Below are 25,529 nucleotides of genomic sequence, written 5' to 3'. Positions count from 1 at the left end.
CTGTACGAGCGAGCGCTTGAATTCTTTCATTCAAACTGCGCTAGATTGCTCCAGCTCATGTTCGTTTTCTCTGTTCTTGCTCTGATGTCACAGCAGCCTCTAGTGGAAGGACTGAGGGCTGGTTTCTCTTTCCAGTCTCTTTTCTGGTATGATCTGATAACGGGAAATGTCTTGAGCTGCCAAGATATAGCACCATTACCCAGAACTGTCCTTAATTCGCACACGTTTGTACAGTCGTACCTTGGCTCCCGAATGCCTTGGTACTCAGACGCTTTGGCTCCCGAATGCCGCAAACCCAGAAATGAGTGTTCCGGTTTGCAAACGTTCCTTGGAACCCAAACGTCCGTCGGGGCTTCCGTGGCTTCTGATTGGCTGCAGGAGCTTCCTGCAGCCAATCAGAAGCCACTCTTTGGTTTCCGAACATTTTGGAAGTCGAACGGACTTCCGGAACGGATTCTGTTCGACTTCCAAGGTACGACTGTATTGAGAGCCATCGGTTGTCCAGAATAACTTGCATAGATGTAAGTTGGAGTTCTATATAACATTTCCTTAGGAATTCCCCTACAACACAAATTAAATGTCAGCGCAATCTGCCGGGGACGGGCAGGGCGCTGACGGTGTGCACTGGGGGAAGTAGGTCTGGAGTTTGACTTGGGAGAGAGGGTCAGAGATTTGTGGGGGGCTGTTTGGCCAGGAGACAAGAGTTTGAGGCAAGGGAAGCTGCAGAGCTGGAGGGTGGAGCACAGAGCAGGTCAGAAGAAGAGGAAAAGGCAGGTCAGGCAAGGGAAGGGCCAGGTGCTTCCCCACCCTCTCCTGCACCAGTGTCTCAAGGTACCAGGAGGGGAGTGAAAAGGGAAGAGCAGAGGACGTCGACACATAGGCATAGTTTCCAGCTGCATGCACGCAGTCCGGTAGCGGAAGGGGGAGTGGTCCCCTGTTGCTGCAACTGCTCCATAGAGCTTAGACCTGGGACTAGCTGCCTAGATGCTAGATTGGTGCGCTTAGGTCTCCAGAACTGCAGAAGCGACCAAGTGTTACCTTTGATGATAAGTACTTAGCTATGTGCTGTATGCATTCCTCTGGTAGGAAATCACTCCACACAATCCTTTACATGCCTGCTCAGAACAGAAGTAAGAGTGTGGACACAAGATTTACCCACTTTGGAAGAATGGCAGATGAAGATGATGGACTATATGGGACTGGCAGAGATGACTGGCAGAATCCGGGACCAGGGAGAAGAGGCGGTGGAAGAAGATTGGAAGAAATTTAAAGACTACCTACAGAAATATTGCAAAATTAATGAATGTTAGAATGATGTTGGATAGAAATTAAGTGGTTTCCAGCTGTAATGCTTTAAGAATATGGAAAAATGAATTGTTAATGGATGAAAATACTGAGTTATAAAATGTTAAGTTATAGAGATAAGATAAATGAAAGAGGGTAAGGATTTGCTGATTTGATTATTTAAATGGGAATACAAGAAGGGGAGGTGTGAGGAAGTCAATGAAACAAGCAAATGAGTTTTAAGTTATGAAAAATAATTGTTTTTAATTTTTCTTGTTTTTTCTGTATGTTTTACTTATTTTTTTTAATTTTAATTTTTATTATTATGTGTTTTTGTATATTTGTCTGTGTAAAATCTTAATAAATATTTCTTAAAAAAAAAAAAAAAACAGAAGTAAGAGTGTGAGCCTAAAGCCACTTCTGACCTCGGGAGGAGGTGGTGTTGCGGGCTTCCCGCCCTCAACACTCGCGTGGAGGCTAGCTCCCAGCCCCGCGTGAACAGGGGAATCCTCTGCCGCGTCATCCCCTGGCCAGCCAATCGGCTGCCTCAGGGGGTGTGGCTTGCCGCATTTAAGGCAAGCGCGGCAGAGGAGCTTCCTCTTTGCCGCCGATCAGCTGGGAAATTTCCCACCCACCCTTTAAGGTTCCTCCTTCGACCTTGCTATGGACTTCAGTTGGTCGCCGTTAAGGGGCCGGGTAGGAATTTTTCCACTTGGCAAATTGGCACCAGCCATTTCGGTTTTTTGCCTACCTCATAGCAAATTGTCACAACTTCCACGGTTTGGTGGTTAGGCATCGGTCGGGTTATTGTTATGTAGGTGAATTGGGGGGGAGCGCCATCAGCTCCCCCGGTTGCAAAGGGTAGTCCGGTAAAGGACTCCGGGGGGCGTGGCCCCGTCCGAAGCCTATGGAGGCCAGGCCCAAGGCATGCCTCTGAGTGGTGACCCCCGGGGAAGTGCTCCCCCTGCTTGTGTTAACCCTTCCCGGCCTCTCAGGCAGACAGTCTGAAGCCGGATAGTTGATTAGGACCAATGCCTAAGCCAATACCGCTCATCACCTATAACCAATTTTAGCCCATTAACCTTAATTATGGTGTCTCGTGTCTTTATTTCTACTGGTGGGAGGCGGGAACTCGCCACGCAACCCTGCCTGCTCAGTCCTATTGAGTGAAGAGCTGCTTATTCCCAGGTTAAATGGGTTTAGGATTTGGAGATTTATGCCTGATTCAGTTCAATGGGGCTTATCTCAGATACACAGGGCAAAGGATTGCAGGCCGTGTCACGTATAAGAATATAAGGGACCGTACGATAGGGAAAAGTCTCTCTTGTTTGACTCCCTTAACGCCTGGGCCTCCATAATTTGGTTCTCTCCCTACCCACCCAGTCACTATTTCAATGTTTCCGTAGGTAGGAAACTTTTCTACAGTATCATTCCCATGACTTTCAGCACCATCAATATACACATGCAGTCCGACCTCTTTGCCCGAGAACTTCCCCCTCTGGTCCTTCTGCTTGGATGCTCCAACATCTCCATCACCATATCCGGGTACCTCTCCACTTTCACACCTCCAACTCCATCGCTCTCTGATGTCCAAAGGTCTTCTGAGATTCCCCTTCCCATATGAACCTACCCGGACCCTTCGATCTTCTGAGGCCCTTCCCGTGTCCCCTGCCCCACCCAAGGGGGACTTAGAGAGTCTTCTCATAGTGTGGTCTGCCTGGCACCGTACCTACAAACCTAGTAATGTTGAATGGCAGATTTTTGGTACTGGCCTTCTGCATTTTTGTGCTGCAAGCCTTTTTGTAACAGGTGACAAATCAGTCCGACGCATATTTTTATTCATCTCCCTTCTACTTCCTTCAGATTCAGAGTGCTATGGTATACAGTGGTTACCTCGGGTTAAGAACTTAATTCGTTCCGGAGGTCCATTCGTAACCTGAAACTGTTCTTAACCTGAAGCACTACTTTAGCTAATGGGGCCTCCTGCTGCTGCTGCACTGCTGGAGCCTGATTTCTGTTCTCATCCTGAACCAAAGTTCTTAACCTGAGGTACTATTTCTGTGTTAGCGAAGTCTGTAACCTGAAGCGTCTGTAACCTGAAGCGTATGTAACCCAAGGTACCACTGTATTTGATCGCTGTATTCGGGGCCAGGAAGGATTTCTTTTCCTGCAGGAAAAACTGACTGGTCTGCAAGTTTTCGCCTACCACGTAGCAATTGTCACAGCTTTTGGCAGACAAGGCATTGGGTGGGATCCTGAGCTGACTGGGTACCCCATTAAAGTGGTCCAGAAAGGGGTGTTTCTGTCTGTGTGTCCACATGGCAGCTGATGGGTCATAACAAACTTCCCAGTGGCGCCCTTGGTGGGATTGTAAATCTGGTGCATGTCTGGGTCGAACCCCCCCCCCCGCACCCTACTTTGGATTTGATATCCGGCTTTATCACTACCCTAAGGAGTCTCAAGACGGGACGCGGGTGGCGCTGTGGGTCAAACCACAGAGCCTAGGACCTGCCGATCAGAAGGTTGGTAGTTTGAATCCCTGAATAACTGAGTTCAAGATCTGACTTGCATTGGCCTTCCACCCATATACTGTATATGGTCTCTCTTGGGAGAACAATTGCAAACCGTGCCCTTTCCTCTATTTCCTAGCAGGTGCAGGATAGACAAGGTATTGCACAGAAATCACACTTGATGCCTGCTATGACAGCCCTACCCAGTCTATGAGTTGCATTCCAAGACTGAGCCTTTATGTGACCCAGTCCTGGATTACGTATAAGCTAAACAAGCTATGGGGATGCAGGTGGCGCTGTGGGTTAAACCACAGAGCCTAGGACTTGCCGATCAGAAGGTCGGCGGTTCGAATCCCCGAGACGGGGTGAGCTCCCGTTGCTCGGTCCCTGCTCCTGCCAACCTAGCAGTTCGAAAGCACGTCAAAGTGCAAGTAGATAAATAGGTACCGCTCCGGCAGAAAGGTAAACGGCGTTTCCGTGCGCTGCTCTGGTTCACCAGAAGCAGCTTAGTCATGCTGGCCACATGACCAAGAAGTTGTACGCCGGCTCCCTCGGCCAATAAAGCGAGATGAGCGCCGCAACCCCAGATCAGCCACGACTGGACCTAATGGTCAGGGGTCCCTTTACCTTTTAAGGAGTCTCAAAGCGGCTAACATTCTCCTTTCCCTTCTTCCCCCACAACAAATACTCTGTGAGGTGAGTGAGGCTGAGAGACTTCAGAGAAGTGTGACCAGCCCAAGGTCACCCAGCAGCTGCATGTGGAGGAGTGGAGATGCGAACCCGGTTCCCCAGATCACAAGACTACCACTCTTAACCACCACACCACACTGGCTCTCAACCATGTTATCAACCCTCAGCCAAACATACCCAGGGCCTTGGCCAAAGCTTACGCACATCTGTAAGCAATAAAAGTTGTGGCCTATCTCAACCCTATACCAATGTCCTGAGTCTTATTCCTGACTGGCCCCTCACCAGGCTGCGCGCATCATGCGCCTGGGAATGCGAACGCATGCTCTAACATCGAGCTCTGGGCCTTCCTCCTCCTTCTTGCAGTTGTGCATTGAAGCGGAATCTTGGCCGCAGGGAGCAAGATGTCTTCCAAGGAAACTTCTCTGCCATTATTGGCTGAGAAAACCAGACCTGCTTTCAAGGAAACCCAGAGTTCCCTGAACCAGAGTTTAAGAACCATGGCACGAGTCAGTTAGAATGAATGGAAAGATTTAATCCTCAAACGAGTGTAGAGTTTCTTCAAGCGAACAGGATAGACATGAAAAAAATCATGTCTTTCCAAAGTGGGTCACATACAAGCAGTGAGAAGATTACATTCTTTTATATATTATATATAAGTATTTACACACAAAGGAACGCAAGACATCATCGCGTTACATTATCAAACATTGCACAGAAATAAGATAAAAAAATACAATACCAATAAAAACATTATTCATATATATAAAAAAACGGAGTTTTTGACCTGCATGTGTATTTTGATCCGCATCATTTTGAAATTTTGCTTTGGAACATAAATATTATTAATAAAATATTTAATAATAATATTAAATAAATGCCTTCTGGGATTCCCCGGATTCAGACATGAAGCAGCTTATTGTCTTTTTCGGTCTCTGTAGAAACTTCTTTATAGTTACTGCTTGCAGCAAGTCTCCTGCTTTTGTTCTGGTACCTGCGGAGATTAACAGGGAAAGGAGCATTTTTAGAAAGTCAAAATACACTACAGGCAACCAGCTCCACCATGAAGTCCACTGAAATTATTGTTCTTCCAAAGCATCTTCCTTCAATGTGGATCTGCCCAGTGTCCCAGTCCACTGGCCTTCTGACTTAATTTGGAGACACTGGAGCACGCAACATCTGCTGCTATTTTTAACACAGATACATACAAACACGGGCTTGTCCACGCTTCTGCTTGTTCTGTGCGTAGAAAGGAAGGGTCGGAGAGGTTTTCTGTTTGTCTCATGTTTCTGAGGCATGGGGTTGAGAGTTATTTTGTTTGCCTCGCTGCTTTCCCCAGGGAAAAGCCCTTGCTTACCGCTGAATTGGAACAAACGTCAACCCTCCGAAAAACTGATTGACTTTGTTCTGATCCAGCAGAAAACAGAGGGTTTTCCTGAGCGAAAGTGGCAGAAAGTGTAGATTAGTACCCTCCCCCCGAGGCAGATTTCCCAGTAGTGATGTATGGAAGTGAGAGCTGGACCATAAAGAAAGCTGATCACCGAAGAATCTATGCTTTTGAATTCTGGTGCTGGAGGAGACTCTTGAGAGTCCCATGGACTGCAAGAACATCAAACCTATCCATTCTGAAGGAAATCAGCCCTGAGTGCTCACTGGAAGGACAGATCCCGAAGCTGAGGCTCCAATACTTTGGCCCCCTCATGAGAAGAGAAGACTCCCTGGAAAAGACCCTGATGTTGGGAAAGATGGAGGGCACAAGGAGAAGGGGACGACAGAGGACGAGATGGTTGGACAGTGTTCTTGAAGCTACCAGCATGAGTTTGACCAAACTGTGGGAGGTAGTGGAAGACAGGAGGGCCTGGCACGCTCTGGTCCATGGGGTCACGAAGAGTCGGACACGACTAAATGACTAAACAACAACCCAAGGCAGAGTGGCGCACCTGGGGGCGGGGCTAGCCACCCACGGGAGCAGGAAGAGCGTCCCAGGGGGGCAGCGATGTCACCCCTCTTCAGGGATGACACCTGGGGTGGGCCGCACTTACGGCACCCCCTTCCTCAGCCAGTGCTCCCCACTTCTGCTTATGGTTATGAAGGTGCATTGCTAGTGTGCAAGGTTTCCTTGGGTGCAATGTTTTTATATATATATATATATATATATATATATATATATATATATATGCGTATTCTTCTTAATGGCACCTTTCAAAAATAGAGAGGTGCCAGAAACCAGCAGCCCGCACCACACACACACAAAAGTCCAGAAGTCATCTATTAAGTAATGGGCAGCCGCAAACCTAAGAGCACCATTCAGCTTGCGAGATAAGATCATTTGGACTCCCAAAATCGGGTGGGGAATTCAAATGGAGGAAATGTCATAAACATCCTCAGGGGAATTTTTACTACGGCCGAGTGCTGTTGAAACTTTAGGTATAGAAGTGCCAACTTGTAATTGGTTCCCCGCCCCCTCTTGTTATTTAAACTGACTTTGCTCCAGTGCCTTTAAGGGCCTCTTGACATGCAGAGACTGAGCAGCTGAACTTTCCCCCATAATCTTATCTACATAACAGGAAAGGTTTCGCCTCCTTAGTTTCTGCAGGTTGCGCTGCTGTTAAAGAGGCAGGACTGACTGTCAGGACTGAGACGAAAACATCAGTTCAAGTGCTCAGCTGCTTATGTTTCAAAGGTGCAGAGATGGGCACATGCCTATTGGTTGTTTTCCCACTAAGAAGAAGAAGAATTTGGATTTGATAACCCGCTTTATATGGCGCTGTGGGTTAAACCACAGAGCCTAGAGCTTGCCGATTAGAAGGTCGGCGGTTCGAATCCCCGCAACAGGGTGAGCTCCTGTTGCTCGGTCCCTGCTCCTGCCAACCTAGCAGTTCGAAAGCACGTCAAAGTGCAAGTAGATAAATAGGTACCGCTCCGGCGGGAAGGTAAACGGCGTTTCCGTGCGCTGCTCTGGTTCGCCAGAAGCGGCTTAGTCATGCCGGCCACATGACCCGAAAACTGTACGCCGGCTCCCTCGGCCAATAAAGCGAGATGAGCGCCGCAACCCCAGAGTTGGTCACGACTGGACCTAATGGTCAGGGGTCCCTTTACCTTTTTTTAAGGAGTCTCAAAGCGGCTAACATTCTCCTTTCTCTTCCTCCCCCACAACAAACACTCTGTGAGCTGAGTGAGGCTGAGAGACTTCAGAGAAGTGTGACTAGCCCAAGGTCACCCAGTAGCTGCATGTGGAGGAGCGGGGAAGCGAACCCGGTTCACCAGATTACGAGTCCACCACTCTTAACCACTACACCACACTGGGTAACGGCACATATTACAGAGCAACGAACCCAGGTTTGTCATGATTTGTACACTCCACACAAAGCTACTGTAACTCCCGGCTCCCAAACAAGTGTTGTCGGCCTCTGTCTGTCTTGAGAGACACAGTGGCTCCGGGGCTGAAGTCAAACCACTGTGTTTGCAGCAGCAAAGTGATCTCCCCAAGGTGTAAGCCTGGGCAGGGTGTCTAGAGGTCCTGGGCTGCCCAGACAACAAGACCTCCCCTCTCAGCCTCATGTGCTCCAAAGGAAAGCAAAGCAATACGTTTGGCACCAGCTTGGATGCAGGAGTTGCTGGAAGGAGGCGTACAAGACACATCCAAGTGTTTTAGAGACTCCACTCTGGAATTGTTTAGGGTTTACTCCTTTTCCTGAAGATATCCCACAAGGCAGTGGAGGTTTAGGATCAGAGTTTTCCTTCTCCTAGATGGGCTGCCTTCCCAGCCCCATCTGCCCCTCCTAACAAGTGTGCCTATTACAATATACATGTTTGCTGCCTTCACGTTAAAGATATACAATTCGAAGTGTTGGTGCTGACCTTTAAAGCCCTAAATGGCCTCGGTCCAGTATTTCTGAAGGAGCGTCTCCGCCCCCATCATTCTGCCCAGACACTGAGGTCCAGCGCCGAGGGCCTTCTGGCGGTTCCCTCACTGCGAGAAGCCAAGTTACAGGGAACTAGGCAGAGGGCCTTCTCGGTAGTGGCACCCGCCCTGTGGAATGCCCTCCCACCAGATGTCAAAGACAAAAACAACTACCAGACTTTTAGAAGACATCTGAGGGCAGCCCTGTTTAGGGAAGCTTTTAATGTTTGATGCATTACTGTATATTAATATTGCGTTGGAAGCCACCCAGAGTGGCTGGGGAAACCCAACCAGATGGGCGGGGTATAAATAATAAATTATTATTATCATTATTATTATTAGGTGTTTACCAACATAGTGTTCCCCCGATACAGGGTTTTCGGACATCTCTGTTGCTGAGCGTTTCGGTTTTCGAACGCCGAAAACCCGGAAGTAAATGCTTCCGTTTTCAAACGCGCCTTGGAAGTCAAATGGCTTCCACTACGTATATCTGTAGTTTTTCACAATTTCCTCTATTTGCAGACCGCCCTTTGTGCCTCGGTTTTCGAATGTTTCAGAAGTCAAACGGTCTTACGGAACATATTACATTTGAAAAGCGAGGTACCACTGTACAGTGGTACCTCGGGTTAAGTACTTAAATCGTTCTGGAGGTCTGTTCTTAACCTGAAACTGTTCTTAACCTGAAGCACCACTTTAGCTAATGGGGCCTCCTGCTGCTGCTGTGCTGCTGGAGCACGATTTCTGTTCTCATCCTGAAGCAAAGTTCTTACCCGAGGTACTATTTCTGGGTTAGTGGAGTCTGTAACCTGAAGCGTATGTAACCTGAAGCGTATGTAACCCGAGGTTCCACTGTATTGTGAATCATAACTCTCAGTAGCCCCTCTCCAGCACAGCCAATGGTCAGGAATGATGGGTAGTGCAGCCACAATTGTATCCTCGAAAGATCTCCTGCGAAATGTCCCAAAGGCCCAGCAATTGCAACACAGCCTAGCTCCGAGTACTTTTGCACTCACAGCTCCGGAATGCCTTCAACTGAGAAAAACAGAGCCGGCGAAGCAGAGGGAGGCTTACCATCTGTAGAAGTAGTAGATAACAACTGCAGCGGTGATGACGAAAAACAGAACCAGGAGAATAGTGAGCGCCAGGTATTCATTGCTCAGGGGCTGCTGGCTTGTCAAAGTGGAATGGCCACACCGGTCACCATAATAACCATCTTCACAGCTGTGGGGCGCAGGGAAGAGAAGGAGAGAAATCATATCAGACATGTTGTGTATTTGGGTTCTCAAACACAGATTGCAAGCTGGAGAAGCCCCAGAACAGGAGACGCTACCCTGGTTGCTCCTTGAACCCCACCGGAACTCTGGTTGCTTAAACTGTCACCCAGGTGCATGTTTACACCTGCTTGCGCCAAATCCACTTGAAGCTGGTTTGTGGGTGAAAGGGTGTTAGGGAATCTGATATGCCTTAGAGCATGTTGCGCTTTGTTTAGCAAGGTAGTCCTAACTGGGATGTTGTGGTCAGGGATATTTTTCTAGAAAGAGAGGTGCCAGAACTCGCTGGAACTCGCCTTGGTCTCTTATACAGTGGTACCTCGGGTTAAGAACTTAATTCATTCTGGAGGTCTGTTCTTAACCTGAGGTACCACTTTAGCTAATGGGGCCTCCCGCTGCCGCCACGCGATTTCAGTTCTCATCCTGAAGCAAAGTTCTTAACCTGAGGTACTATTTCTGGGTTAGCGGAGTCTGTAACCTGAAGCATCTGTAACCTGAAGTGTCTGTAACCTGAGGTACCACTGTAATGGCAATGGTGCTTTCCAGGTACCACAGAACTACAACTCCCAGCATGGCCAGTCGGTCAGGGATGATGGGAATTATAGTCCCACCACCTGGAGAGTACCAGCTTTCTCAGCCCTGCTCTGAATCAAGCGCTATGCAAAAATCATGTGTTGTTTTATTATCTTATCCTGCAGCATTCCACTTACGTGCACGAAGGTGTACTCAAAGCCACGAGGTACTTGCAGTGCCCATTAATGCAGTAGTTTTTCAAGTCAGAGCCGCAGTCTGTGGTCTTAACTTCAGCGACACGGGGACTGTGCACTGTTCGAACTATAACAAAGAAAGAAAGAAAGAAAGAAAGATAGGTGTCATTTTATTTGACAAAGGGGGGTCACTAGTAGCACATCTGCCTTGCAAAGACCCTCCAAGTGTCCCTATTATCCACGACAGTCCCAGATTTAGAGAAGCCATCCTGGTTCCTGACTTGATTCCAGAATCTCCCACTTTTCCTTAAAAGGTAAAGATATAGGGATCCCTGACCATTAGGTCCAGTCGTGGCCGACTCTGGGGTTGTGGCGCTCATCTCGCTTTATTGGCCGAGGAAGCCGGCGTACAGCTTCCGGGTCAGGTGGCCAGCATGACTAAGCCGCTTCTGGCGAACCAGAGCAGTGCACGGAAACGCCGTTTACCTTTCCACCGGAGTGGTACCTATTTATCTACTTGCACTTTGACGTGCTTTCGAACTGCTAGGTTGGCAGGAGCAGGGATGGAGCAACGGGAGCTCACCCTGTCGCGGAGATTCGAACCGCCAACCTTCTGATCGGCAAGCCCTAGGCTCAGTGGTTTAGACCACAGCGCCACCCGCGTCCCACTATCCCTGTCCAGTCAATGTAAAGGGACCCCTGACCATTAGGTCCGGTCGTGGCCGACTCTGGGGTTGCGGTGCTCATCTCGCTTTATTGGCCAAGGAAGCCGACGTACAGCTTCCGGGTCAGGTGGCCAGCATGACTAAGCCGCTTCTGGCGAACCAGAGCAGTGCACGGAAACGCCGTTTACCTTTCCGCCGGAGTGGTACCTATTTATCTACTTGCACTTTGACGTGCTTTCGAACTGCTAGGTTGTCAGGAGCAGGGACTGAACAATGGGAGCTCACCCCGTCGTGGGGATTCGAACCGCTGACCTTCTGATCGGCAAGCTCTAGGCTCTGTGGATTAGACCACAGCACCACCTGCGTCCCTCGCTTTTCCTTAGGACGTTCCTATTTCCATCAGGAAAATGTTGGAAGGTACGGAATAGGACGTCCCTATTCCAAACATTCATTTTAGCCAAACCAGTGGAGACAGAAGCCCGCAGGCATTCTGAAAATGTTTTCAATATTTCATTAAGTGTCAGAGAATCCGACTCACTCAGAACTGTCGTGCAGTTGCCTGTTTCATTCCTTCCGCATAACGGTGTCACAGTTGTCCCAAGAACGGCTTGAAATAGGTGGAAGCCTGAAGAGAAAGAATGTGTCGGGTTGAAACAAAGACACTAGGAGAGGGGTTTCTTGAATTCCGCCCCCCCCCCCGCATTAAAACAACAACAACAGCCGCCATCATTTTACCTTGCAAGTGCTTACGCCATCCTGTTTCAGCCGAAAAAGGTGGCATAACTAGATCTTCCTTCAACCTGCCTTTAAAATGCCACCGCTACACCCAACCGTGACTGAGAGCCGATTCACTCCTTGTGTTGCTTGCAGGGCGTGCATGTAGTGAAAGTGCAAAACAAAGATCCCCCAGCCCGTTCCGAGTCCGGCTGAAAACATTTTGCTGCCCGAGGCAGCACGGCAAATGCTCTCCACCACCCACGGTGCAAAATACCCAAGGCTGGCCCAGTTAAAATGCCACAAGCGCTTAAAGATGAGAGTAAAAATACCGTAAAACTAAATTCAAACGTAGCTATTTGCTGCCCAATCAGCTGCCTGAGGCGACTGTTTCAACCTAATGGTAGGGCTGGCTCCATCTTTTTTGAGTCAGCACTCAGGAACCCAGAAAGCTATTGGTCCATCTAGCTCAGTGGTGTCCAAACCTTTTTCAAAGGGGGCCACATTTGATGAAGTGAAGAAGGGCCGTGAGGGCCGACCAAATTTGTTAACTTTTTTTTTGGGTTGAAGTTGTTGAGGTTTTTTTTTAGGATTTTACCCCAGGAAATAAACTGACAAAGGCGCCGGATTAAACCGACTGGCAGGCCAGATTAGGCCCCCGAAATGGACTTTGGACATGCCTGATCTAGTTCATTATCGTCCCTACTGACTGACAACATCTCTCCAACGTTTTAGGCAGGGGCATAGCTGTCAACTTACAGATTTGAAAATAAGGGACCAGCAGCCTCGAAAATAAGGGACCAGCAGCCAAAATAAGGGATTTCAGTCAACCAGCAGCCAAACAAAGCCTCAAGAGGTGGTTCCCACAGCGCAGCAACCCGGCAAAGGGGATGCAGCAAGGAAAACCACCGTCACCTCTCCGCTGGGAAGTGCTGAGCAAAGACGAGTCCCCAGGCAACGCGGCCGATTTGATCGGCACAAGGCATGCAAGCTCCACCCCCCCAGTCGTTCTTAGACTCCTTATTGGGTGAGCAACGCAGCCAAGCAACACAGTTGGAGCCTCCCTCCTCCCTGGACGGCAGGGAGGGAGGGAGAGGAGCTGCTTCCTTTGATACCCGGGAAATTTAAGGGACATCATCAATCCGGGACAGCAGCGGGAAACGGCGCTGGGATAAGGGACTTTCCCGTCAAATAACGGACGGTTGACAGCTATGGGCAGGGGACCATTTCCAACCCGAGGATGCCTGGGACCTTCTGTGTGGAAGGTGCAAGTGCTACTACCGAGCTATCACCCTGCCATCAGGATTACCTGGCGTGTGTCCGTTACACCTCCCCAGCAGTTTGCAAACATGCATTTCCATTTCATACTTGTTTGCTGCACATGTGCACAGTTTCTTGGGCATCCCTGTCACGTAAAGTGGGACCCACCATTGAAAAACATACTTGACATGTATCATCGTTAATGCTGATTATATATAATGGGACTTTGTGTAGCAGAATATTTTTGATCACCATCATTCCTAGGTTGGGAATACACTTCTTGTTTTTCACATAATTTATACTGATAACCGGATGGATGGATGGATAGATAGATAGATAGATAGATGATAGATAGATAGATAGATGATAGATAGATAGATAGATAGATAGATAGATAGATAGATGATAGATAGATAGATAGATAGATAGATAGATAGATAGATGATAGATAGATAGATGATAGATAGATAGATATAGATGGTGGATGGATGGATAGATGGATAGATGATATAGATACAGATAATAATTTTTATTTATACCCTGCCCTCCCCAGCCAAGGCAGCTAACAAGCAATAATAAAAACAAATTGAATGAATACAACTTAAAAACAAGATTAAAATACAACATTAAAATATTGAAACATTAAAATATTAAAATGCAGCCTCATCACAGGAGGAGAAAGGAAAAAGAAAGAGGGGGAGGGAATCAAATTGGCTCCAAGCCTAAGGCCAGGTGGAACAACTCTGTCTTACAGGCCCTGCGGAAAGAAATCAGATCCTGCAGGGCCCTGGTCTCATGAGGCAGAGCGTTCCACCAGTCCGGAGCCAGTGTTGAGAAGGCCCTGGCTCTGGATGAAGCTAATCTAACTTCCTTAGGGCCCGGGACCACTAGGGTGTTGCTATTTATGGACCTTGAGGCTCTCCGTGGGGCATACCGCGAGGCGGTCCCGTAGGTACGAGGGACCTAGGGACCTAAATAGATGATAGATAGATAGATAGATAGATAGATAGATAGATAGATAGATGTCCTACAGGATACTTTAGCCATGTGAAAGAAAACCTGCCAATTTGCTTTTATGAAAGAAAAGTTTTGTTTGCGTTCTTAAAGATTATATGAGCTGCACAGTAATTATTATTTTAAACTGTGAGTCAACGCTGGCATGGTTCAAAAACCATGCAAGACGTAGCAGGGAGATTACACGGAGGCTGAAAAGCGAAGCAAAGGCAGCTGTTAAATGGACAGGGATCTTCCGAGGGAATCCGTGTAATCGCTGGAAACAGTGACTCAGCAGCTGGAATGCTTTTTTGCTGACTCAATGTGAGCCGCCACCCTGCAATTGAATGAGATACAGACACCACACAATACCAACAGTGGCTTGTGTGGGAGGCAATTCATTACAGGCACAAGCGAGTGCTGCATGGAGTAATCCCTAGGGGACATAAGGGACGTTCAGGGACGCTGCTGTTGCAGACAGATGTGTTGGTGGAAACGTTTTAGGGTAGAGGGGAAATCCAGGGCACTGCTAGGTACCGTATGTGGAAGACAGGCCCCTGGGGCAGATTTGCATATGCTAATTTCCAAATAATAAATTAATAAATAAAGACCTTTTCCTCTCCCCTCAAGCTTTGGGTTACTCTGTGAGAAAAGCAACTAACAAATATGATAAATACTTGTAATAAACAATAATTTCTATTTTTTTAAAAAAAAATGCAAGTTTTTTTTAGGCTGATTTTCAGAGGTGGGAAAACAAATTCTGGTTCTTGCCGTCAGGGCTTAAATTTGTTCTAAGGCCTTCATCTGCCTCGGAGCTCTTCTAATGCATAGGATAAAACTATACATTTTCATAATTTGCCAGGTGGCTGGAGTATCACCAATACCACAGCTTGTAGTACCTCAGAGAAAAGAAAGAAAGAAAGAAAGAAAGAAAGAAAGAAAGAAAGAAAGAAAGAAAGAAAGAAAGAATTGAGGCCTAATAATGCTTCTGAGAGAAACCAGGCCAAAGAGTCACACATTCATACATTTAAGAGTGCTTAAATTTCTAGGGTTCCTATTCCCCTCACATTGCTACAATTCTCAGAGTCGTTTAACAATCAATTCCTCTCCATAGGGAACTCTGGGAATTGTAGTTTTCAGAGGGGAATAGGGGCCTCCGAACAATTCTCAGCATCCTTGACAAACTAGAACTCCCAGAATTCTTTGGGGGGAAGCCATGACGGCCTAAAGTGGTGCATAGTGCTTTAAACGCACAGCATGGTGAGAAAGTGGCCACAGAAACTGAAGCTGATCCCTTTCGAATGACAAGTTCCTTCCTTGGGCAATTGCAAGCAGGCAAGCAAGCAGTAAATGAAAACGCCCAACTCCAAGACTTTGCCGTACCCTCCATAACAGAGCCATCTTCCTAATAGCCAACTCCTTCCCCTGTACGCATAAAGTTATATGCGTTGCAGATCAGAAGCAACAAACTGTTCCTTTAATCAATTACCCATTGGGGAGTTTCACATGCTCTTTGAGTGCCTCTCAAACAGATTAGCCCAAGAACCGAAGAAGGTGGGGCCATGTTTGCATTAATACGGCTGCCTGGGTCATTAAACAAATACTGTTATCTTCTCCTTCACAGGCGAGATGCTGCCTAGTTCATATTGCCTTACTGGAATGCTATGGTTATTGTCATTGCCGGGCTGGTGGAATGTTAGTGCGCAATGCACATTCCTGCTTTACAGGAAAGTTAGCATTGCTCTGCGTCGCAAGCCGCCTGCCCCAGAATGCAAGCCTGGTTCCTCACAGGTGGCCTGATGAAGGGAAAATATGCACCTCAAAAGGGATGGATTTTCCACTCTTGTCAAGATCCGGTGACACTCAAAGCCAAGTCTTTGGACAGAGGTTGCACGAAAAGGGCCAATGTGCTGGCTGGCTTAGTTCAAACCAGTGTGAGACATAGCTGTCAACTTACAGATTTGAAAATAAGGGACCAGCAGCCTCGAAAATAAGGGATCAGCAGCCAAAATTTTAGTCAACCAGCAGCCAAACGAAGCCTCAAGTGGTGGTTCCCACAGTGCAGCAACCCGGCAAAGGGGATGCAGCAAGGAAAACCACCGTCACCTCTCTGCTGGGAAGCGCTGAGCAAAGGCGAGTCCCCAGGCAACGCGGCCGATTTGATCGGCACAAGGCATGCAAGCTCCACCCCCCAGTCGTTCTTAGACTCCCTATTGGGTGAGCAACACAGCCAAGCAACACAGTTGGAGCCTCCCTCCTCCCTGGCCGGCAGGGAGGGAGGGAGAGGAGCTGCTTCCTTTGAAACCCGGGAAATTTAAGGGACAGCAGCGGGACAGCCCTGGGATAAGGGACTTTCCCGCCAAATAAGGGACGGTTGACAGCTATGGTGTGAAATTGGGCCTCATCCCATCGCACTGCCTGCTCTCTTCAGGATCACTAGATGACAGCAATCACCTCTCTACGCTACTCTTAAATCAGAGATGGGGAAACATATGGCTCTCCATTTGCTGTTGGACTCTTGAATTCCCATCAGCCCTAGCCAGCGTCCCCAATAGTCAGGGATCATGGGGGTCCAGCAACATTGGTTCCCTCCCCCTGTCCTAAATAAACTGGAGCTTTCACAATATCTAGACCTGGCGTGCAATGTCACTCTGTTGCCTTTGTTCATAGTCCCCCCAAGTTTTTTCTTGGGACCCTGTCTCTTCGTCTGTTGCATCTTACCCCATTGCTTTCTCTTTCGTTCAGCCCTCATCTCTTCATTTTTTATTCCTTTACACCTGAAGGAGCGTCTCCACCCCCATCGTTCTACCCGGACACTGAGGTCCAGCGCCGAGGGCCTTCTGGCGCTTTCCTCCCTGCGAGAAGTCAAGTTTCAGGGAACCAGGCAGAGGGCCTTCTCGGGAGTGGCACCCGCCCTGTGGAACACCCTCCCACCAGATGTCAAAGAGAAAAACAACTACCAGACTTTTAGAAGACATCTGAAAGCAGCCCTGTTTAGGGAAGCTTTTAGATGTATTATGGTATTTTAATATTTTGCTGGAAGCCGTCCAGAGTGGCTGAGGAAGCCCAGCCAGATGGGTGGGGTATAAATAATAAATAAATTATTATTATTATTATTATTATTATTATTATTATTATTATTATTATAGCTTTTGAGAGCTCCTTCTCAACCAGGTTTCTCTCCTTAGCTTGCCACAAAAAGTTCCTCCTTCTGAGGGACCTGGGTCAGGTTTTAATCTCAACGAATGACTTTTCCTTCCCTCAGTGAAGTTGCACGAAGACGACGGCTCTCCAATCGCTTTTGTTCGTTGAGAAGTTGGGGTTTTTGCGGGCAACACACCAGCTCAAATACACAGCAAACAAGGCTGCAGTGTGTCACAAGGCTAATGAAAGAACAGAGACTCTTCTGCTAACAGCCTCCCATACACAACTTTCTTTGGACAGCGTGAGAGTGTTCCCTTGTGACTAAGCACCAGGTACGTTTTCAAGTAGTAATTGTGACCACAGAAGCCCATAATGGGTTGGATCCGTGACCGGTTTCATTTTAACAACATTTATATACTGCTTGATCGTAAGAAAACCTTTTGGCAGTGTACAAGGGGCGATGACCAAGTCTGATTACCTACTACTGGGGATGGGTGAATTGGAGAGTTTCATGTACTGAGTGCCAATGGAACTGTAGACAAATAGAGTCAGATAGAAGCATAAGGGAAGACTTGGCATGCTTTGAGGAACCCCAAAGCTTGCAGAAAAATAAAAATAAAACCGTTTTGGGGGGAAGTCCCTAAGGGGGCACTTACCACCCCTCCCATTTTGACTCAAGAAAATCACCATCAAATCGGGGGAAATAAATGCAGTAAGTGGACAAAAGTACAAAGATTCACAAAATGCTTAGGGGTATGTGTACCCTCAGAAAAAAGCACTGCTTGTTACCATTTAGTCATGTTTGTGTGTGTGTCTGTGTGTGTGTGCACACACATGGACACAAGCAATATTTGTGATGCAAATTTTACTCAAACACATTTGAACCAAGTCGGTAAAACTACTCTGGGGCAAGTGGCTGTCGAACTGTAGCTGCCATCACATAATCATTCCATTTATTTATTTGTTCCATCCACATCCTTCCCCTCCTCCTAAAGCCACCCAGTTCAGGAAGCAATAAAACAGTAAAAAAACACCTGAAAAACAGTTCCAATAGGGGTGCAGACTGGGAAAGATTATCTACCCAAAAGGCTTGTTGAAAGAGGACGTTCTTCAAACAACGGAGACGGCGCTTGGGGCTGAGCATGCAGGACATTAGCCATGACCCTCAGGTAGCCTATAACTTCTTGAGAAATACTGCTGTTCATTGCATATCCGTGCCGAAACCAACTTCCATCCAATTCAAAAATGGAAGCTGAGGTGTGGCCATTTCAGAGAGCCATTGCTTGCATGGCAGCCTTGTTGAATTTGAGTTTGACGCAGGGGAACGTGCATTGGGCGAAGACACCTGTGGCCTTCTGTGGTGTGAAGATGCACAGCAGGGGAAACGGACCTTGCCACATTTCAACCCACAAATGTGTACATAGCCTTAGAAAAGAACGTAAGCGGGTGCATTGCTCCTTCTTTCATTCTGCTCCCAACAACCCACGCCGTCATGTTTACACTTGCAAATAATTGGTGCAGGGTTGGCCAATGTGGTGCCCATGGGCACACAGGTGCCCACGGAGGACTTCCACTGGATCCACATCCCCACCGCTTCTTTAGGTTTTAGGCTTGAAGGAAGCATTCTCTCATAACCAATCGAATAGACTGTGGTGCGTGATTGTGGGGTGTGTTAGCGAGTTTCTCTAGTTTGCAAAGGTTGGCGGTCCCCGCGTCCCTCTCCTTGGCTGAAGCTTCTGAATGGGTTAAGAAAAAGCATGGCAGCTGAAGTTGTTTGGCAACAGAAGCCAGGAAATAGGATTTAATAGGCCGAAAGCTCACCCACTCTTTGCCAAGAGAGCTTATTGCATGAGGAAAATGATACACCAAGCGTGGCAGCCCACATTTTATTTATTTACCGTATTTTTCGCTCTATAAGATGCACCAAACCATAAGACACACCTAATTTTTGGAGGAGGAAAACAAGAAAAAAAATATTCTGAATCCCAGAAGCCAGAACAGCAAGAGGGATCGCTGCGCAGTGAAAGCAGCAATCCCTCTTGCTGTTCTGGCTTCTGGGATAGCTGCGCAGCCTGTATTCGCTCCATAAGACGCACACACATTTCCCCTTACTTTTTAGGAGGGAAAAAGTGAGTCTTATAGAGCAAAAAATACGGTACTTATTTATATCCTGGCTTTCCTTCAAGGACCTCGAGATGGCATATTTGGTTCTCCATCTCCCCATTTTCTCTTCACAACAACCCTGTGAGGTAGGTTAGGCTGAGAGGCCTTGACTGGCCCAGAGAGGTCACCTGGGAAGTTTCATGGCTGAGTGGGGACACCCTTGTATTTCCTTCCTTCCTGTATATATTTCATGTGTCGGCTCAGAGATTTGCTGATCAATGGCTGAAACGCAAGGCGGCTGAGAATTAACTGGCCAGGCTCATATGTGGTGGGAATGTAAAATGGTAAAAAGCTTCTAGGAGATGATATATAATGAGTTGAAAAAAATGTTGAGATATACATTTACAAAGAAGCCAGAAGCATTTCTATTGGGAATGGTAGGAAGTGATACAAATAGAAAAGAATGTAAGCTTTTTTTATATGCAGTAACAGCAGCTAGAATATTAATGGCCCAAAAATGGAAGCAAGAAGAGTTGCCGACGATTGAAGAATGGAGGATGAAGTTAATGGACTATGCAGAATTAGACAAATTAACAGGAAGGATCCGAAACCGATGTGACCAGAAATTTACCGAAGACTGGAGTAAATTTACGAGCTATATGAAAAGTATTTGTGACGATCAGACAACGTTTGTAGGTTTGCAAGAAGTTCTGTGAGGAGTATTATGGGAAGTATTGTAAAAATGAAGAAGGGGTTATAGGTTAAGAAAGGTAAAGGCAATACAAAATTAAGTAATGCATAAGAAGGGTTTAAGATGGAAGATCATCAGAGGTGCTGATGGAAGTCCAATAAGATTGTATTTGTAATAATTTGTGTGGTATGTTTTATAATTTGTATGTTAAAATCAATAAAAATGTATTTTTAAAAAACTACCTTAAAAAAAAAGAGAGAGAGAGAATTAACTGGCCAGGCATTTAAAAAAACAAAAAAAGGAAAGAAAAAAAACAGAAACTGAGCAGCTCCTGTTGAAATGGACTTGGCAGATGAAGAAACACCTGCCCTGTAATTAGGAGGCGCAACCGAGTGGCTGAGTTTCCTTGAGAAAAGCTCAGAATCACTAGGCAGAGGGTGGCTGGCAGTGCAACTCTGGGCAACACCTGAGCCACCAAACAACTCAATTAACAAATCCCCTGCCAAAAACAAAACGACAACAAAAAAAACCAAAGAGGGAAGAGGTGTAGGCCTACCTATGAAATTTCTGTTCCTGACACATCACCACAACATCCAGCAGAACCGCAACTTCCCCAGCTGAGGTGACACCGAACATTTTGCCAGGTTGCAAAATTGGCTCTGAGCTTCTCTAGTGACGGACCGCGCAATCCCAGGGCATGATAAATCTGTTAGCTTTGCAGGTGCTCCCGGCAAATGTCAGAAACACCTTCATGCCACGGCTTGTTCGCAGCATTCTAGCACGGCCAAGAGCTGGCTATTCAAGGAGAGGCTGGCTCGGTTATTTATATATTTTTAATGTCTTTATTGGGTTTTTCAAATTGCAATTTTACAGAGAGATATCAAACATAAATCGTTAAAACAAGGTTCCAAGGAATCTCCTGGACTTCCATCCTCCCTTTTGTGGGTCCTGTTATGTATCATTTCCTTCTGCATCTTTTATGATAGTCCAAATCTTTTACATCTCCATTGCACCCAGAATTCACCCTTAAAGTGATATTCCAATCCTACTCACCGTTTTCACTGTTTACAATGGTCTTTAAGGTAAGTTATGAATTCCCCCCATTCCTTATTAACATTTTGGACTTCCTGAGGCTGGCTTGGTTATCGATGGGCATTAAAGAGCAGGGAGCAGGCAGGTTTGAACCATGCTGCAATGGGAACCCGGAGCATATCGCTTCCTTTTCTCCCATATGAGATACCGTGGTACCTCGGGTTACATACACTTCAGGTTACAGACTCCGCTAACCCAGAAATATTACCTCGGGTTAAGAACTTTGCTTCAGGATGAGAACAGGAACCACGCTCCGGCGGCGCGGCAGCAGCAGGAGGCCCCATTAGCTAAAGTGGTGCTTCAGGTTAAGAACAGTTTCAGGTTAAGAACGGACCTCCAGAACGAATTAAGTATTTAACCCGAGGTACCACTGTAATGGTTGACATTCACCCCTATGGAGAAAAGGGGAGCGAGGGAGGATCAGTGCCATTTGCTACGGTGATGGAAAACCCGCCTTGTGCCATAAGCAGGTCACAATGTGCCTTACTGGTCCCCGCTTAGAGAAATCCCACTAAGGCAGGGGTACCTGTTTGGAAACCAAGGGCACAGGCAGTTTCTGCATCTCCCGTGAGTCCTTACTACAGATAAGTCCCACCTTCCGGCTTGCAGCATCCCTCATAAGTACAGGCACATTGCTAATCAGAGCTAAGGACTGTGGGCACGACCCGGCAGAAAGTTCTCTTGCATGCACCCCTTTGGAATAAATGGGCACCGACCAAGGAATCACATGTATTAAGTAGGAATTCACGTCCATCAGTGCTTCACCAAACAGGTAGGCCATACAGCGGCCCCTGCAAGTATAGACAGATCTGGGAATTGGAATGCGTGAACGTTCAGCCGAGACAGAATTCGATCTTCTACACTCCGTCAAACTTCCCCAAGAGCAGAACACCAAACTTTCAGAGAAGAGAACGTGAATTGCATTGCAGAATTCAGATATATGAGGCGGACTCCAAACCCCCACCCCTTTGCCCTCCCCCTTTGCTTTATTTATTACCGGAATAATAAAGTTCGGGAGTCAGTTCAGCCTCACAACTTGCTGGGTGTAATTTAAGACTGGGTCATATATACAGGCAACTCTGCGTTTGCGTGGGGGTTGTGATCTGGGTCATTGCAGGCTTGCATGAAATCGCGTGAAATCAGAAACCCATTGAAAAAGCCTGCAGACACCTCTGTCCACCCCCAGCCATCGTTCTGCCCTTGTAGTGATGTTTCAGTGACATCTTTGTGTTGTTTCCGGGTCATTTCCAGGTTCTGCATTCACTTTGCGCATGTGTGCACATCTCGCTCGCCCCTAAAACAGGAGTTGTCTGTGTGTATGCATATTAGTACTTGAGTTTGATTTTCTTTTGCATAGTTATTTAGCCTTTCCCCCCCTACATCTGTAGAGTTGGTTTTTGTTTTATTTCTTATTTTATCTATTAAATGCATTTGCAGTCCTTCATTCAAAGATCTCAGGGCTGTTCCCAGCATAAAAAATACAAGGGGAAAACACAAACCAAAATACATAATAAAAACCAAACCGAAGAAACGTTGCTGTCAAATGAACTTTTGGGTTTTCTTTTCTTCTTTTTGCAAATGCATGGCTTTCAAAGTACGTTTTAACGCTCTATAAACTCCTATTTCCCTAAAGTGTGCATGCACACGAAAGCTCATACCAATAACTAACTTAGTTGGTCTCTAAGGTGCTACTGGAAGGAATTTATTTTTATTATTATTATTTTGTTTTGTTTCGACTACGGCAGACCAACACGGCTACCTACCTGTAACTAAATCTAACCAATTAAACATGCTAACCTGTGTCTTTCCGCTCACAAAGATTAACGCCGCTGTCAAAGATTAACACCACAGCAATCGTGACAAAGCAACCAAAGGTCTTCTACCTTTGGACCAAAATGATCGAGCCTATGAAATCGGTGTGATCTCAGCAAGTCAGATATTTAGAGTAGAACCTGTGCAGCAAAGAACATTTGTTGGAACAGGAATGTCACCTTTGTCCAACTGTAAGGAACCAGTGACTTGACCCCTGATCAATTGGCACCCTGGATTTCTCTCTCCTGGGCGGCCTGGCAGCAAGGTTCTGTTCCCGCCGTCCTCTTTAAATCAGCTACCTCTTCCTCACTTCTGGGGCAGACCCACTGGGAATATTCTAGCAACAGGCTGAAATCCCTGTCCACACTTTGGGAGATTAGTCTTGTTGAACACAGTGGGATTTTGGAGTAAGCATGTTTAGAGGGTTAGGGATTTCTCTTAACAGTCTTTAGTACTGTTAGCGAGCGGGTTGTTTGTCCAGTTAAGCCGTGTTCGCCCCACCTTGGATGGTGTCACAACTCAAGGATGAGGTTTGCAGCTAGTGGGTGCTCTTCGGCCCAAGCATATTTCCACTTGGAGCTGCGGCTGACACAACCTGCCGTCTCCAGGTTGGATTACTGCTACGCATTGTATGTGGGGCTGCCTTCGAAAACGGTCCCCTCAAAGCCCCCCATAGAAACGAAGAGCAGCTGCAGGAGAACGTCGCTGTGCCATAACACAACAGTCATCGCGATAAATCACAAGCGGGGGGAGACCTTTTTCTGTCTGGAGGGCCACAATCGCTTCAGAACAATCTCCCGAGGGCCACTCGCCAGTGGCGGGCAAAAGCGAGTTGAGCAATCACGGTAAGTTTCCCCTTGGGAATTGTAGGCAGACTTCGACACACACACAATCCTCTCTGTTCTCCGGATGAACTAGAGGCACCACCAAAGTTCAAGGACATATTCCAGTCAGGCAAAAATGTTTGGAGGTGTGAAGCTGAGGCCAGTGAGCGGGTGTGTGTGACCTGGGGAGAGTTTCAAGGGCCAAACAGAAAGCACTGAGGGCCGCATTAATTCTGTCCTGTAATTCTGACCTGTCAGAGACTACTGTGTCCTCATCCATCCCACCCTTTATTTGGGGGGGGGGGTGAGTCCTACAGCGGATTGCAATCGTTCTGTTGGAGCTGCAGGGATACCAACTTGAATAAAATATTCAAGGCGCCCAGGTAAACTCAGCCCCACATAACTGATCACAAGACACAGAACACACACACACACACACACACACACACACACACACTATTTGAATGGCAATGCCCATCAACTGAGGGGAAAGGCAGGGACTCCCTCAAATATTTTAGGGGTGTGTGTGAAGGGACCTTGGCCCCTAGGAATTGGCTCCCATGCCAAGCTGTGAGTTTCCCATGCTACCTGCTACAGAATTAAAACACAAGCACTGCAGGATCAGGCCGGGGGCGCATCCTGCTTTCACAGCCGCCAGACAGATTTCCATTGAGAAGAATCTGCATTTTCCTTTAGCCAGTCACTCTTGGATTTGTAAGATATGCAACCTGTCAGACGCACACCCCAATAATTCCGGTCCAAGAAGCAACACAGCTTGCCAATTTTCTTTTGTCGGGACTTGTGAGCCATGGAAAAAGGACCTCAGGTAGAAATTCATCAGCAAAAACGTCCTTCTCTCTCCCCAACTCCCTTCCAGCCCGCCCTCCACTGCGCTCTTTCGCCGTGATGAGAGACGGGAAGCTTCACCTGAGAAATGACAGCCCTCACCCCACCCCAGCTGTCAAACCCCGACGCGGAAAAGCGAGGGCTTCCTCCTGCAAGCCGTCGAGAAAGCCAGCAGAGACGCGCAGCTCTCCGGCTGAGCTCCCTTTCCACGCCGAGCCCGTCGGGGAAACTGGGAGAAAACCCGACGGCAGAGCCAGATCTCCTCCGACGGCGCGTCCCTTTTGGAAGGAAGGAGCCGCCACCCCGCATTCTCCCTCTCTCTCTGCTGGACGGCGCAGCTTTGGAGCCAAACCAGGTCGGGAGCGCACAGACTTACCCAAAAGCAGAAGGGCGCCTTCGACGGTTTGGGAGCTGCAGCTGCTTGCCATTCTGCCGGAGCCTGTGCGTAGCGGGTTGCCGTCGGAAGGTGAAGGATGCGCGGGCGGCTGGGTGGCGCGGAGCTGCTGCGACAGTCCGAAGAGAGACCTCGCCTCCTTTCCTCCCGGCAGGCGTTCCCTCGGGTTTTTATACCTTTCCCCAGTGGGTGCGGACGCGCAGCGGAAGCTGGCCCGAGGCTCATTGCCTCTGAAATTTCCCCGGTGATGAAATCGGAGGCCGGAGGTGGGGGAGCCTCCGTCGCCTACCTGCCTGCCGCGTCTTTCTCGCCACCTGCCAGGGCGCAGCGGACAGAGAATTACGCGCGGCGCTGGGCGCGTTTGCTTCCAGAGGGAAGTTCTTAGGCGCGCGGGGAGCCGCGAGAAGGAAGCAAAAACCTCCGCGGTAAAGCTTGCTGGACGGAAGTCGCTCCCGTTCTGCAGAACTACCCTTCTTTTCCCCCTCAGAAATTTGATTTTACAAATATGAATTAATAACCATACCAAATATATCCATGTAGAGAGATTACTCTGAATCTCGGGACTTCCTCCCATCCCCTCCATGGGTCCTGTTGTCAACATTTCCAACTGCATATTATTTCGTAATCT

The 25,529-nt window shown here is 47.6% G+C and overlaps 1 protein-coding gene across 1 annotated transcript; it reads right to left on the bottom strand.

Moving 5' to 3' along the window:
• Positions 1 to 4,995: 4,995 nt before the first annotated feature.
• EREG (epiregulin) lies at positions 4,996 to 25,529 on the bottom strand. The gene is made up of 5 exons (XM_083583422.1): positions 24,884 to 25,529; positions 11,567 to 11,653; positions 10,367 to 10,490; positions 9,457 to 9,606; positions 4,996 to 5,475 (listed from the first exon to the last, which is right to left on the bottom strand). The coding sequence occupies exons 1-5, from the start codon at positions 25,512 to 25,514 to the stop codon at positions 5,382 to 5,384; spliced, it is 1,086 nt and encodes a 361-aa protein (XP_083439548.1). The 5' UTR covers positions 25,515 to 25,529; the 3' UTR covers positions 4,996 to 5,381.

The sequence above is a fragment of the Podarcis filfolensis genome (genome assembly GCF_964270895.1).
Source record: "Podarcis filfolensis genome assembly, chromosome: 13".
Taxonomy (NCBI): Eukaryota; Metazoa; Chordata; class Lepidosauria; order Squamata; family Lacertidae; genus Podarcis; species Podarcis filfolensis.
Note: the sequence above shows the minus strand (reverse complement) of the source record. Positions and strands in the feature narration are given on the sequence as shown.

Coding starts and splice junctions, on each gene's coding strand:
- EREG (XM_083583422.1), bottom strand. CDS start 25,514: ATGCAGTTGGAAATGTTGACAACAGGACCCATGGAGGGGATGGGAGGA. Junction 11,654..24,883: donor AGGCGCCCTTCTGCTTTTGG/GTAAGTCTGTGC, acceptor CTTTCTCTTCAG/GCTTCCACCTATTTCAAGCC. Junction 10,491..11,566: donor CAACTGCACGACAGTTCTGA/GTGAGTCGGATT, acceptor TCTTTGTTATAG/TTCGAACAGTGCACAGTCCC.